Here is a 16,688-nt window from a genome sequence, read left to right as displayed (position 1 = left end):
AGGGAAGCCAGGTAAATCCCATAACTTCACATTTATGTCACATTTATGAAATTGAAACTGTCTCAAATGAAATTGAAACTGTCTCAAATTATTCCAAAATAAAGAGTCACACTGATTCATCTGCCAATTATTATTGACTGTGGTTAGGAGAAGGGATAATCACTATAATTGCATACTAAGACTGTCAGAACTTAGTACTTTCCCATTCTCCATTGGTTCCAAATTGTTTCATGGCTAAATGATATAAACACATATGCATACATACGCACAAACATACATACATACAATCATACTTGGCCTGGGAAAGTGCTCAAAATACAATGACTACAGAAGATGATATAGTCATGGCATATTTGCATAGGATGCATCCTGTGAGGTCCTTGCACCTCAGTCCACAGTGTTTAATTAATCTGTGTAAAGGCAGGAGCAAAAGCTGATGCAGGGACTCTATGTCTGTCATAAGTGCAATTTTCCCCTCATTCTTCCTGAAGCATATTCACCACACACTCTCACAAAATACTTGACATACGTCCTTACTGTGAAAGTTCTTAACGACTGGAAGCTGCTCTTTCTTTATATTTGTGGACATATGACCTTCTCCCTTTCACACACAAACTCACACATACACACACACACATATACACAACATACACACAATGAAATATGAGCTTTTGTGGGCTATAAAAATAAGTGCTATTGACTGTCTTCTATGGCCACAGGTTAAACTTACAGCTTTCCTCACCAGATAAAATGGAGGAAAGAAAAATAAAATAACAATAAATTCTAGGCTGTGTGATTTAAGTGTGGCAATAGACCATAGCTACAGAAAATAGAAACAACAATTAATAGCTTGACCTCTGGGAGCTTCATACTGTCCTCTGAACCTCACAGCCAGCATTTCTGAGGAGACCTGCAGGGCTCCAGGAATATCCAGCACTACTATTGGGCCACCACCCCAGGCCTGATGCACCAGGAACATCCAGATTAGAACCTTTATCCTGTTTCCATCAGCTGCTGGATGAAGCCTCTCAGAAGACAGGTATGCTAGGCTCCTGTCTGAAAGCATAGCAGAGTATCACTAATAGTGTCAGGAGTTGGCTCTCAAGTTGGGCCAGTCATTTGTTTGCCATTCCCTCAATCTCTGCTCCATCTTCATCCCTACGTTTCTTACAGGGAAGACAGATGTCTGGCATAGCAGTATTGTGAGAGGCTTAATCCAGCAACTAATAGAAACAAATATGGAGATTAACAGCCAAACAGTAGGCAAATTTTCTGAGAAAGCACCGGATTGATTTCCAAAGTGACTGTACATGTCTACATTCCCACCAGCAATGACGGAGGGTTTCCCTTTCTCCACAAACTCTCCAGCATGTGTCATCCCCGGAGTTTTTTATCTTGGCCATTCTAATGGGTATAAGGTGGAATCTCAGGGTCATTTTGATTTGCATTATCCTGATGACTAAGGCTATTGAGCATTTCTTTAAGTATTTTTCTGCCATTCAATATTCTTCTGTTGAGAATTCTGTCTAGCTTGGTAACCCATTTTTTAATTGTATTACTCGGTTTGTTGGTGTTTAACTTCATGAGTTGTTTATATATTCTGGATATTCGCCCTGTCAGATATAGGGTTGGTGAAGATCTTTTCCCAGTCTGTAGGCTTTCATTTTGTTCTACATCAAGATCTAGCTACACCACTGCTGGACATATATACAAAAGATGCTCAACCATACAACAAGGACATTTGCTCAACTATATTCATAGCATCTTTCTTCATAACAGCCAGAATCTGGAAATAACCTAGATGCCCCTCAATTGAAGAATGGATACAGAAATTGTGGTACATTTACACAATGGAATACTACTCAGCAATTAAAAACAAGGAAATCATGAAATTTGCAGGCAAATGGATGTAACTAGAAAAGATCATCTTGAGTAAGGTAACCCAGAAGCAGAAAGACACCCATGGTATATATTCACTTATAAGTGGATATTAACCATATAATATAGGACAAACATACTAAAATCTATAGTCCTAAAGAAGTTAACAACAAGGAGGACCCTGGGGAAGAGGTTTAATCCTCATTCAGAAGAACAAACAGGATAGACATCAGAAGTAGGAAAAAACAGGGAACAAGACAGAAGCCTTCCACAGAGGGCCTCTGAGAGACTCTCCCCAGGAGGGTATTGAAGTAGATACTGAGACTCATAGCCAAACTTTGGGCAGAGTACCTAGATCTTATGGAAAAAAGGGAAATAGAAAGACCTGGATGGGACAGGAGCTCTACAAGGAGATCAATAGAACCAAAATACCTGGGCATGGGTAAGGGGCTTCAGAGTCTGATATATCAACCAAGGACCATGCATGTAGAGGACCTAGATTCTCTGCTCAGATGTAGCCCCTGGCAGCTCAGTCTTCATGTGAGATTCCCTAGTAAGGAGAGCAAGGGCAGTCACTGGCATGAACTTTGTTGCCTGCTTTTTAATCACCTCCCCCTGCTGAGGTGGCTTTTCTAGGCCACAGAGAAAGTGGATCCAGACAGTCCTGATGAGACCTGATAGGCAAGGGTCAGGTAGTAAGGGAGGAGGATCTCCCCTAATGGGACAGAGAGAGGGAGGGTGGGTCAGGGAGCAGATGAGGGAGGGGGTTACAGCTGGGATACAAAGTGAATAAATTTTAATTATTAATAATAATAAAAACAGTAGGCCAAGCTTTGGAATTTTTGTGGAAGAATGGGAGGAAAGATTGGGGAGCCATAGGAGTCAAGGATACAACCAAAAGACATACAGAGTAAACTAACCTGGGCTCATGGCAGGTCACAGAGACTGAACCACCAACCAAAGAGCATGCTTGGCTTGAACTAGAACCCCTACACAAATGTAACACATGTGCAGCTTGGTCATCACAGTGGGAGTAGGGGCTGTCTCTGACTCTGCTGCCTGCCTTTGGATCCCTTTCCTCTATCTGGGCTACTTCCTCTATCTGGGCTACTTCCTCTATCTGGGTTACTTCCTCTATCTGGGCTACTTTCTCTATCTGGCTTCAGTGAGAGAGAAGGTGACTAGTCTTGCTGTGACTTGAGGTGCCAGGGCAGGTGGGTTTCTACTTGGGGCTTCCCTTTCTCTGAGGAGAAAAGAAGGGTGTGAGGGTATGACTGGAAAGAGTGGATGGAGGGGTCTGGGATCAGGCTGTAAAGTGATTAAATAAATAAATAACTGGGGAAAAAAGATCTCAACATCTGGCTCTCTGGAAGTTCTACTCTTCCACTTGCCCTGACGTGGATAAATCACTTAAGTGACGTGTGTGTGTGTGTGTGTGTGTGTGTGTGTGTGTGTGTAAAGTGATGTACATAAGACACATTATATATAATTATATATATAATATATATATATATATCATACATAATTTTACATAAAGAGTAGTAATACTAAACCACACCTCATAAAGACAGCTAAAATCTTAACCCAAAAAACTCCTATAAAAAACCTTTGCAATTCCTGGAAATTTATAATGTTTAGTAAATCATTAGTTACTGCTACTACATTACTTTCACTGTGATAATTCCAATGCCACAGCACCAAGAAGCAAAGAACCACAGAGGAGGACTTTGCAGCCAGTCCTGAAGATACCTGATAAAACAGGGTCAGACGAAAGGGAAGGAGGTCCTCCCCAATCAGTGGACTTGGAAAGGGGCAGGGAGAAGCTGAGGGAGGGAGGGTGGGATTGGGAGGAAATAAGGGAGCGGGATACAGCTGGTATACAGAGTTAATAAAATGTAACTAATAATAATGAACAATACAAAAAATTCTTACTTATAGACTGTGGGAATTCCTCTGAAACAAGCAAAAAAATTTTGTATTTCTAGATTGTTTCAGGATTATTTTCCAGATATTTTTGCCTACCCATCATGTACTTATTGTACCAAAAAATCTGAGTTCAGTAAATACTAGTGAAAGAGTTAGCCATAGTGCCTTCCCAATCATATATTGGAACCTCAAAAATATAATCATGGGCTGGAGAGATGGCTCAGAGGTTAAGAGCACTGGCTGCTCTTCTAACGGTCCTGAGTTCAATTCCCAGCAACCACATGGTGGCTCATAATCATCTATAATGAGATCTGGTGTCCTCTTCTGGCCTGCAGGTGTACATGCAGCTGTACAGAACACTATACACAACAAATCTTTAAAAAATATATAATCATATCAAATGAGTTATTCCACTTAGTTGTTAAGAAACTAAGGACTGAGGGGGCCAAGATGGCGGCGCCAGGAGAACACTGTGTCTGAGAAGCGGGACAACACTCTCCGTGCAGCAACCAGGAGACTGAACTCTGGGCTCTAAAACTACAGCAATCCTGTTTCCCAGGTGAGGGGAGGCTCTCACGGTGTGGGAATCGGTCGGGTCCACTCTCGGCTGCCCAGCCAGAACCTGGAAGAGATCCCGGCTAACGCGGGCTTTGGGTCTCCAGGCTGGTGCCGCAAGCCTGCTTGTCCCGATCACTTTCCCAGGCTGATCAGTGGGCACAAGGGTGCCAGAGACTGAGAGTCCCAGTCCCAAGAAAACCCCACGGGGAAGGAAAGTTTCGAGACTGGTCACCGGTCACCCAGTCTTTCCCTGGAAGGTCTCGCTGACCGCGGGTACCCTCCGCCATCACAACTGAGCTCTCGCCATGCACAGAGAGCAGCTACGCGTCCGGCTCAAAATCCCTACTCCCTCTTCGGAGGAGGCAGGAGACATCCAGCAGAATCTGCCACAGACCAGATTGTCTGTACCCCAACCCGAGATCAGGGCTGAGAAAACCCAATCCTTTTGGGCACTCCACCAAATGCCGCCATAACCCTGCCTAGGCTGAGCTGAGGGATAGAGAGGCACACAGTGGTTTCACAATGTGGGAACTCAAGTGCTGCCGGCTGCTTCTAGCGAACAAACTACAGCTCGGTATCTAGGACTGTGGTCATTCTACACGTCCTGAGATTCTCCTGGGTCCAGCACAATAAGGTCTAGCACCAAGTCCTATCACCGGCGCCATCCCCCCACCCCCGGGCCCTGGCAGAGAATCCCCGGCTCAGGATCGAGACTGAGAAGTCTCAACCCCTGCTGGCACTCCCCTGAGAGCACCTCCATAAGCTTGCCCTAGCGGAGGGGAAGGTCAGAGGGGAAGGACAGAGAGGCAGCCTGCCACAGGACACAGCACCCTCTCTCCAGCTCACACAGCGGCCCCTAGCAGAGAAACCCAAGCTCTGGATCTGAGGACACTCAACCCTACCTGGTACTCTCTTGGGACCAGCAAACATAGGTTCTATCACCAGGCTGCTTCTGGCAGGGAGATCTGGGCCCGGGATCTGGAATTGAGAACACTCAACCTAACTCTTTCCCATGCTAACCTGGGACCAGTCAACATAATCCCTCCTGGCAGAGGGAAAGGACAGAGAGGCAGCACACAGGAGAGGTGGACACCGAGTCCTGTGGCCACAGTGTCACAGAGCTGACTGTTAACCTACCCACGCATTTTTTCGCAGAAGGACCAAATCAGAGAATAGAGAGCAAGGGGAACCCCTGTACATTCCAACTGGTCCTGCAAGAAAGTGAGTGAGCCTTCTAGGGAGAGTTTGCCCCAGACCCAGGGCCTCTCCACAGAAGCAACCAGATGAGATCCCTGCCACCCACACCCCTAGTGTGGGCATCATAGGGATTCTTGGGATAGCGACCCCAACGTTGAAGCTTCTTCCTTGTGGGTCCACCAGTGTAATCCAGGCAAACAATCCCTGGATCTCAGACAGAACTGCATAATAGTGGCCTGGAGGACACTGCAATAGGCAAAGAATCTGTGCATGCACACTGCGCCCGCTAAAAGTGCATGCGAATAGCACCAGCGTCACATTCCTTACTTAGGCAAAACTGAAACCACAACGCATACTCCCAAACCAGTGAACCTCTCTCATCTTCCTGAAAAAAACAGTCCAGAAAACAGAAACGATCATAGCCCAAACTACAAACTCGAGGAACAAACAGTGAGGGTTATAAATAACCAGATGGCTAGAGGCAGACGTAAGAACACTCCCAACAAAAACCAGGACATAATGACCTCACCAGCAACCCCACAAAACAATGGACACTTCAATTCACTAGATATACAAGAAAACAACCTCAAAACTATGTTTCTCAAGTTATTAGAGGCCCATAAAGATGAAATGAACAAAGCCCTCAGAAAAATAGCCAAAGAAATCAAAACGAAATAAGAGGAAACAAATGGAGCTCTCAGAGAAATGACCACGAAAACTGAGGCAAACAAAGAAGAAATGCACAAAGCTCTCAAAGAAATGGCCACACAAATAAAGGCAAATAAAGAAGAAATAAACAAAGCTCTCATAGAAATACAGGCAATTATAGCCAAAGAAGTAGAGGCACAATTAGTGATTCATAGAGAGGAAATGTACAAAAAAAATAGAAGCTGTCATTGAAAAGCAGGACTCCACATTCAAACATATGAAGGAAATGGTGCAAGACATGAAAACAGAATTAGAATCAATGAAGAAAACACAAATAGAGAAAAACCAGGAGCTGGAGAGCATAGAGAAAAGATCGGGAACTACAAAGGTAAGCATCACCAAGAGAATACAAGAGCTGGAAGAAAGAATCTCAGGAGCCGAAGATACACTTGCGGAAATTGACACGTCTCTCAAAGAAAAAATAAAATCAGAAAAGTTCCAAACATATAACATCCAAGAAATCAAGGAGACCATGAAAAGACAAAATCTAAGAAAAATAGGAGTAGGAGAAAAAGAAGACATCAGGCTCAAAGGTCCGGAAAATATATTCAAGAAAATTATAAAAGAAAACTTTCCCAACTTAAAGAAGGAGATGGTCATAAACATACAAGAGGCCTACAGAACACCAAGTAGACTAGACCAGAAAAGAAATTCTTCACATCACATCATAGTCAAAACACTGAACCTACAGAACAAAGAAAAAATTCTAAAAGCAGCAAGGGAAAAAGCCAAGTAACATATGAAGGTAGACCTATAAGAATCACACCAGATTTCTCAACAGAAACTATGAAAGCCAGAAGGGCCTAGACAGAAATCATACAGTCCTTAAGGGACCACAGATTCCAACCCAGACTACTATAACCAGCAAAACTTTCAATCAACATAGACGGAGAATTCAAAATGTTCCATGACAAAACCAAATTTAAACAATATCTACATAGTACCTATGCCCCACATACAAGAGCACCTACATTCGTAAATGAAACAATATTAAAGCTTAAATCACACATTGATCCTAAAACCCTAATAGTGGGAGACTTCAACACTCCACTCTCACCAAGGGACAGATCAACTAAACAGAAAACAAATAGGGAAATAAAAACACTTACAGAATCCCTAAATCAATGGAACTAATAGATGTCTACAGATCTTTTCATCCAAACTCAAAAGAGTGTACCTTCTTTTCAGCACCACATGGAACCTTCTCCAAAATAGACCATATAGTTGGTCATAAAGCAAGCCTCATCAGATACAAAAAGATTGAAATAATCCCTTGTATTCTATCTGACAACCATGGTCTAAAGCTGGACCTCAACAAAAACAGAAATAACAAAAAGCCGACACGCACATGGAAACTGAACAACTTCTTACTCAATGACAGGTGGGTTAAGGAAGAAATAAAGAAAGAAATTAAAGACTTCATAGAATTCAATGAAAATGAAGGCACAACATACCCAAATTTATGGGACACATTGAAAGCAGTGCTCAGAGGAAAATTTGTAGCACTAAGTGCCTGCAAGAAGAAATTCGTAACATCACATACAAACAACTTAATGGCCCAACTGAAAACTTTAGAAAAAAAAAAAGAAGCAGATACACCCAAGAGGAGCAGACAGCTGGAAATAATCAAACTCAGAACTAAAATCAATCAATTAGAAACAAATAAAGCTATTCAAAGAATCAATGAAACAAAAAGTTGGTTCTTTGAGAAAATCAACAAGATAGACAAACCCTTAGCCAAACTAACTGAAAAGCAGAGAGAATCTATCCAAATCAACAAAATAAGAAATGAAAAGGGTGACATAACTACAGACACTGAGAAAATTCAAACAATCATTAGGTCATACTACAAAAGCCTATATGCCACAAAATTTGAAAACCTAAATGAAATGGACAATTTTCTTGATAGATTCCATCTTCCAACATTAAGTCAAGATCAGGTAGAAAGACTGAATAGCCCTATATCCCCCAAGGAAATTGAAGCAGTCATTCACAGTCTCTCCGCCAAAAAAAGCCCTGGGCCAGATGGTTTCAGCTTGGAATTCTACCAGACCTTCAAAGAAGTGCTAACATCAATTCTCAAACTATTCCACAAAATAGAAACAGAAGGTACATTACCAAACTCATTCTATGAAGTGACAGTCACCCTGATACCTAAACCACACAAAGACCCAACAAAAAAAGAAAACTTCAGACCAATCTCTCTTATGAACATTGATGCAAAAATACTCAATAAAATACTTGCAAATCTCCTGAGTGAGTTGTCCCAGAAGCAAAAAGACACACACAGTATATACTCACTCATATAAACATACAACATAGAATAAACCCACTAAAATCTGTACATCTAAACATACTAAGCAAAAGAGAGGACCCTAACTAAAATGTTCAATCCCCATCCTGAAAGGCAAAGAGGATGGACATCAGAAGAAAAAGTAAACAGGAAACAACCTAGGAACCTGCTACAGATGGCCTCTGAAAGCCAGAAGAAGAAAACAGGAAACAACCTCTGAACCAGCCACAGAGGGCCTCTGAAAGCCTCTGCCATGCAGACTGTCAAAGCAGATGCTGAGCCTGATGGCCAACTGTTGGGCAGAGTGAATGGAATTTTATGTAAGAAGTGGGAAATAGTAAGAGCTGGAGAGTACAGGAACTCCACAAGGAGAACAACAGAACAAGAAACTTTGAACACAGGGAACTTCCCAGAGACTCATACTCCAACCAAGTACTATTCATGGAGATAACCTAGAACCCTGACAATGCAGCCACTTCTGATGAGAACTGATAGATCAGAAAGAAGTAGAGGAGGACCTCCCCAATCAGTGGACATGGGGAGGGGCATGCATGCAGAAAGGAGGGGGGAGGGTGGAACCGGGAAGGGAGGAGGGAGGGGTTTATGGGGGGATACAAAATGAATAAGGTGTAATTAATAAAAGTTAAATAAATAAATGAATAAATAAATAAATAAATAAATAAATAAATAAATAAATAAATAAATAAATAAATAAGGAAAAAATGATCAGAAAATAAAAAGATTCAGCAGGACAATTCTACACCAGTTCTAGAATGAGGCAGTAATGTACTGGTGCTGGAGGGTGGCTCAGATATTCTGAAGTGGCAGGTGAGTTAGGGCACAGAAGCTTGAAGGGTGGCAAGGATGTCTTATACCTGCCAAGGGTTTCACATGACCCATGGAGAAAGACAGAGTGAAATGCCAGGGAGTTTCACATGGGCCGTAGTGTTTCTGCTTGGCACAAATACCATGAAGTCCCAGGGTGCCAGTGGGGTAAGATTCATCAGGTCTGTAAAGATACCTGTAATGTGTAGCAATGAAAGAGAAGAGGATTTCTTTGGCCTACTGAGGGTCTGAGATGCAGTGGGCTTACAGAGAGTTCTAGATGCAACATACCTAAAAAGGCACTGAGTTGACCTTGGAATGAGGAGGGCTTGAAATGACAGAAGGGCAGGGAAGATCCAGGTTTTGGGAGGCATGGATTACCTAGGGATGAATGGGAGTGTGATTTGTAATACTTAAAAAAAAATACTTGCAAACCGAATCCAAGAACACATCAAAGATATCATCCACCACGACCAAGTAGGCTTCATCCCAGGCATGCAAGGGTGGTTCAACATATGGAAATCCATCAATGTAATCCACCACATAAACAAACTGAAGGAGAAAAACCACATGATCATCCCCTTAGACACTGAAAAAGCATTTGACAAAGTCCAACACCCATTCATGTTTAAAGTCTTAGAGAGATCAGGAATACAAGGCACATATCTAAACATAGTAAAGGCAATATACAGCAAGCCTATAGCCAACATCAAACTCAATGGAGAGAAACTTAAATCAATCCCACTAAAATCAGGGACAAGACAAGGCTGCCCACTCTCTCCATACCTCTTCAACATAGTACTTGAAGTCCTAGCCAGAGCAATAAGACAACTAAAGGAGATCAAGGGGATACAATTCAGAAAGGAAGAGGTCAAAGTGTCTCTATTTGCAGATGATATGATAGTATACATGATCAACCCCAAAAATTCAACCAGAGAACTCCTCCAGCTGATAAACACCTTCAGCAAAGTGGCAGGATACAAAATCAACTCAAAAAAATCAGAAGCCCTCCTGTATACCAAAGACAAAAGGGCCGAGAATGAAATTAGGGAAACAACACCCTTCACAATAGCCACTAATAACATAAAGTACCTTGGGGTGACACTAACCAGGCAAGTGAAAGACCTGTTTGAGAAAAACTTCAAGTCTCTGAAGAAAGAAATTGAAGAAGATCTCAGAAGATGGAAAGATCTCCCGTGCTCATGGATTGGTAGGATTAACATTGTGAAAATGGCCATCCTGCCAAAAGCAATCTACAGATTCAATGCAATTCCCATCAAAATACCAACTCAATTCTTTACAGACCTTGAAAAAAAGATTCTCAGCTTCATATGGAGAAACAAAAAACCCAGAATCTCCAAAACAATTCTGTACAACAACAGATCATCTGGAGGTATCTCCATCCCAGAATCTCAAGTTGTACAGAGCAATAGTAATAAAAACTGCATGGTATTGGCAAAAAACAGAAAGGAGGATCAATGGAACCGCATAGAAGACCCAGAAATAAACCCACACACCTATGAATACTCGATTTTTGACAAAGAAGCCAAAACCATTCAATGGAAAAAAGACAGCATCTTCAACAAATGGTGCTGGACCAACTGGATGTCTACATGCAGAAAAATGAAAATAGATCCATATTTATCACCCTGCACAAAACTGAAGTCCAAGTGGATCAAAGACCTCAACATAAAACCAGATATTCTAAATCTGTTAGAAGAAAAAGTGGGGAACAGCCTAGAACTCATTGGCACAGGAGACAACTTCCTGAACAGAACACAAACAGCACAGGCTCTAAGAGCAACAATCAATAAATGGGACCTCATGAAACTGAAAAGCTTCTGTAAAGCAAAGGACACCCTCATCAAAACAAAACGACTGCCTACAGATTGGGAAAAAAATCTACACTAACCCTTTATCTGACAGAGGAGTAATATCCAGTATATACAAAGAACTAAAGAAGCTGAAAAGCAGCATACCAAGTAATCCAATTAAAAAATGGGGAACAGAGCTAAACAGAGAATTCTCTATAGAGGAATATGGAATGGCAGAGAAACACTTAAATAAATGCTCAACCTCATTAGCCATTAGGGAAATGCAAATCAAAACGACCCTGAGATTTCACTTTACACCCATCAGAATGGCCAAGATGAAAAACTCAAGTGACAACACATGCTGGAGAGGATGTGGAGAAAGGGGAACCCTAATCCACTGCTGGTGGGAATGTAAACTTGTACAACCACTCTGGAAATCAATCTGGCGCTTTCTAAGACAATTAGGAATAGTGCTTCCTCAAGACCCAGCTATACCACTACTAGGTATATACCCAAATTTTGCTCAAGTACACAAAAGGGATATTTGCTCAACCATGTTTATAGCAGCTTTATTCATAATAGCTAGAACCTGGAAACAACCCAGATGTCCATCAACGGAGGAATGGGTACAGAAATTGTGGTATTTTTACACAATGGAATACTTCTCAGCAATCAAAAAGGAGGAAATCATGAAATTTGCAAGCAAATGGTCGGACCTAGAAAAGATCATTCTGAGTGAAATATCCCAGAAGGAGAAAGACAAACAACGGTATATACTCACTTATATAGACCTATAAGATGTGATAAACATAATGAAATCTATACACCTAAAAAAGATAATCAAGAGAGCAGACATGGGGTAAGATGATCAATCCTCGTTTAGAAAGACAGATGGGATGCACATTGAACGTATGACAGGAGTCTACTGAGCGCATCTGAAAGACTCTAACTAGCAGTGTTTTCAAAGCAAAGACTCATGACCAAACCTTTGGCAGAGTACAGGGCATCATAAGAAAGAAGGAGAGTTAGTCTGATGGGGAAAGGATAGGAGCTCCACAAGGACCAAATATATCTGGGCACAGGGTCTTCTCAGAGACTGTCATTCAACCAAGGACCATGTATGAATATAACCTAGAACCTCTGCTCAGATGTAGCCTGTGATAGCTCAGTAACCAATTGGTTTCCCATAGTGAGGGGAACAAGGACTATTTCTAGCAGGAACTCAATGACTGGCTCTTTGACCTCCCCACCCCCCAAGGGAGAAGCAGTCCTGTTAGGCCACAGAGGAGGGCTTCGCAGCCAGTCCTGAAGATACCTGATAAAACAGGATTGGGTGAATGGGGAGGAGGTCCCCCCGATCAGTGGACTTGGAAAGGGGCACGGTGGAGATGAGGGAGGGAGGGTGGGATTGGGAGGGAATGAGGGAGTGGGACACGGCTGGGGTACAGAGTTAATAAAATGTAACTGATAAGAAAAAAATAAAATTAAATAAAAAAATAAATTTGAAAAACAAAACAAAACAAAACAAAAAACCCTAAGGACTGATGAAATTTGTAAAACAAAGGTCAACATTGAAACCTGGAAATAATTCATATAATAAATATGCACAGAATAGCTTTTATTTGTAGATGACTTGTTTCTTAAGCACAGAAATTAAAAAATGTGTTCTTTTCTTATATCATTTACTTTCCAGTTGTGAAATATGAGTCAATATCTGACTTATAAAACATCTCACCTTTCAAATGATGACAAATAGTACATAGGATACTATGTCAGAAAGTAGAGGTGGGATGTTTGAGTCCACTTTTGTGTCTAGAAAAGCTTTCCAAAATGAGTGATATTTGAGAGAAAAAAAAATAAAACAAACGTAAAAAACAGAGAAATGATGTTGCTTGTTAAGATACTAATTAGGGCCTTCCAGCAATCCTTGATCTTCTCAGAGATTTCATGATGGCTTCTTTTACCTCTTTGTTCCTCAGGCTATAAATGACTGGATTCAGTAATGGGGTCACCACTGTATAGAACACAGAAACAACTCGGTCACCCTCTGAGGACTGGTCATCATTGTCTCTCAGGTACATGAAGATAAGGGTACCAAAGAAGAGAGCTACGGCCGTGAGGTGGGAGGTGCACGTGGAGAAAGTCTTGGCCCGGCCTCCAGAAGAGCGGATCTTCATGATGGCCACGATGATGAACAGATAGGACACAGAGATCACCACAATGCAAGCAGGCATGACAAAAATGGCAAAGACTATAATCACCACCTCCTGGATGTAGCTGTCCCCACATACGTGTTTCAACAGAGGAGGAAGGTCACAGAATATAAAGTTGATCTCATTGCTTCCACAGAACGAGAGAGTGAAAGCCATGACAGTCCGAACAAAGCCACTCGAAAAACCAGCCACATATGCCCCCGTTATCAAACCTACCCGAGCCTTCTCCGTCATGATGGTGACATAAAGCAATGGTTGGCACACAGCCACATAGCGGTCATAGGCCATGATTGCCAAGAGGTAGCAGTCAATGGAAGCAAAGAAGGTAAAGAGGAAGAACTGAGCTGCGCAGCGAACTTGAGAGATGGTTGTGCCATGTTCCCACAGCACAGCTAGCATCTGAGGGATGATAACAGAGGAGTAGCAGATATCCACAAAGGAAAGGTGGCTGAGGAAGAAGTACATTGGGGTTTGAAGCTGACGGTTCTTCTGGATCAGGATAATCATTCCTGTATTCCCCAGCAGAGTAGAGAGGTAGAAACTCAAAAATAAAAGGAAGAGAGGGAGCCCCCACTCAGGATGTTCAGTGAATGCAGTCAGAAAGAACTCAGTCACGAAGGTGTAATTCCTTCCAGCCATCCATCTACGAGCTTATCTGTGAGAGCTAGGACAAAATGCAAAGAAGAGAACCTCGTGATAGGAGAGTAAGTCATTTCAAGTAACGGAGTTTAAATTAAGTTTTTTTATATGTGTTCTTTGACTACAACAAAGTTTGCAGACTAAGGAAAACTTAATGGAAATGCAGAACTCACTCAGATAAAACAAGATGGATATGTCTATTAGAGTAAGAACAGAAAGTGATTCTTGAGCTAACAATCCAGATCTGGTACAGCTGTTCTCCAATTAACTACGTGATGCTATATGGAGCACTTAACCTTTCTGAATCGCAATTTCTCCTTCAGTCAGAAGTGGCTAATGTACCCATGTGCTTACGAGATGATATGCTGATTTAAACAGATGCAGAATGACACTGGGAAGCTAAAATCACTACATAGTAATGCAGTTGATTGTTTAAATTTTTAACTGAGCATCTCAGGTTAGTTTCCTCTCAGTTCATTTTAACTTTCAGTAACTGCTCTCCCTGCATGCAGGATTTTCTTCATAATGAGATGTCATTTCAAACCGAGTTTGTCTTTCAAGTGATAGCATAAAGTGAAAGACTCAGAAAGGTGATCCTTGAAGTACATTTTCTTCTAGAAAAAAAAATGCATACATATATTTCTTCCAAAGAAGAACAATATAGATAAAGAATAACAAAAATAAGACTTCAATATTTGAAAATTAGATGTTAGACACCAGAGGCCATGAAATTCAAAGATGTCAGTGAGGTTTAGAGTGAGTGAAGGGAAGGGAAAATATTGTAATTATATTATAATCTCATGAAGAAGAAATATAGAGGTTTCAGGGTGCCTAGACCCTATCATCCCAAGAGTTTTAAGTGTCAGTAAACCTGCATTTATGAAGCATACATAAATGTACTGCTCACAGCAAGATATTGAGAAATTTTCTTTCTTTTTTATTTAAAAAAAGACATACTCCCCAAAATGAGCTTATGTAAAACTTTGCTTCTAAGCTCTCTGAGCTTTTGAGTGCTCAAAATTTTTGTATAAAGAACATGAGAATTTTCCCACACTGATGATTTTTTTTATCTATTTGATTATCAAAGAGATTAGAATATACATATTATTTCTTCTTAAGGAGTATGTGCTGTATTTTAATTCCTTGAAAAGAATCCTGTGATATACCCATTAATAAAATTGAGTTGAGTAGCTACAGAACTTCTTTTGCCAGTCCTGTCCAAATGAACACCTTATATTCTGTCAACAAAACAGCATGATCCAAAAAAAAAAAAAAATCACCATTAATCAGCAATGGTATCTGTTTGTAGAAATATTTCTGTTTTCAGTTTAACCATATGAATTCATAACAAACAGCTGCAGTGCTAATTCACGCTGACTGGATAATTAAGACCCCATGTAGATATATGCATACACACTGGCATTGGCCTTACAACCAAGAGAGCAAACATAAGTTTCTACAGATTTTTAACAAAGCTCTGTGAGGAATGGTTGATTATTCTCAAAGCCTCTACTAAAGGCAGTTTAATAATAAACATACATATTTGAAAGGTGAATAAAAGAGAAACTTCTGCAATCTAGTACTGATGAATACTAATGGGGAAGTCTGAATAAATGAATTTGGGAGTCTTTGAAAATGTTCTACAACAGGGTTATACAGAATGATTTTTGTGATTAGAACAACAAATTCTACTAAAGCCATGGCAATGCTTACTTGGGCTGATCTACAAGGGTGGATAACAAAGAAAGAATTAGATGCATAAACTGAGCTGTTTTTACCTGAACTCTGCTGATACCTGGTGTGGTGTTTCTATCTGTAGCTTAATATTCCAGGTGATTGCTGAATCTAGTTCACCATATAGGGACTTGGGAAAGCCACACTTCCTTTTCATCTTTAATTCTCTTTTGCTAAGGATTCTTTCCCCTTTGCTGAAGATGCAACATTTTCTAATAGTCATAGCATTGTGGTTGAGGTGAATCAGATGAAGGTCTTTTATACCTCAATCTCACTGCGAGGAACATCTCTCTTCCCTCTCAGCATGAGCAAATGATATAATCCTCACCCTGGTTTCCTGGGATTGTCTCAGACTCCTGCTACATCAGGGCTTAGAGGACCAGCATGTGTCACTATGTTTCTGATTCCAACCACCCTGAATATAAGATGCCTGATAAGCATCTTACAGTTACTGTAAAAATGCTAGTTTAATGAGCTCCTAGAGTGACTCTCCAGGGAAGGTGATTTTGTGACTTCTTAACAAGGTGTCTAATGTCTTTGAAAGTTCCTTTCTAATTTCAAATTCTCAAAGCCCCACAGCATGTCTTGCCATCTCTCAGTAGAGTGTAATGGAGTTGGTTCCATTACACTTGTCTTCTTCCCACTTTGTACCAAAAGGAATGCATTTTTTTAATGTCTCCTATATCCCACTTTGATGCTACCCCAGCCAGCTATGACCTGTTCACAAAATGATGCTGTTTATTTTTTCTTTTTTTATTGATTTATTATTTGTTACAATTTATTTAGTTTGTGTCCTTTTTGTATCCCGGCTGTAGCCCCTCCCTAATCTCCTCCTTGTCCCACCCTCACTTCCTCTTCTCCCCCTATGTTCCTCCTTTAGTCCAATGATAGGGGAGGTCCTCC

The 16,688-nt window shown here is 41.1% G+C and overlaps 1 protein-coding gene across 1 annotated transcript; it reads right to left on the bottom strand.

Moving 5' to 3' along the window:
* Window positions 1–13,106: 13,106 nt before the first annotated feature.
* On the bottom strand, window positions 13,107–14,051 carry LOC129681870 (olfactory receptor 9Q2). The gene has a single exon (XM_055614077.1). It carries the CDS (start codon window positions 14,049–14,051, stop codon window positions 13,107–13,109), a length of 945 nt encoding a protein of 314 aa, XP_055470052.1.
* Window positions 14,052–16,688: the final 2,637 nt, after the last annotated feature.

This window comes from Psammomys obesus, unplaced genomic scaffold (assembly GCF_907164565.1).
Source record: "Psammomys obesus unplaced genomic scaffold, mPsaObe1.curated_primary_1811, whole genome shotgun sequence".
NCBI lineage: Eukaryota > Metazoa > Chordata > Mammalia > Rodentia > Muridae > Psammomys > Psammomys obesus.
The sequence above is the reverse complement of the archived record's forward strand: the minus strand, read 5'-3'. Positions and strand labels throughout refer to the sequence as shown.

What these genes read in the sequence shown, in the direction of transcription:
- LOC129681870 (XM_055614077.1), bottom strand. Translation starts at nt 14,051, where the DNA reads ATGGCTGGAAGGAATTACACCTTCGTGACTGAGTTCTTTCTGACTGCA.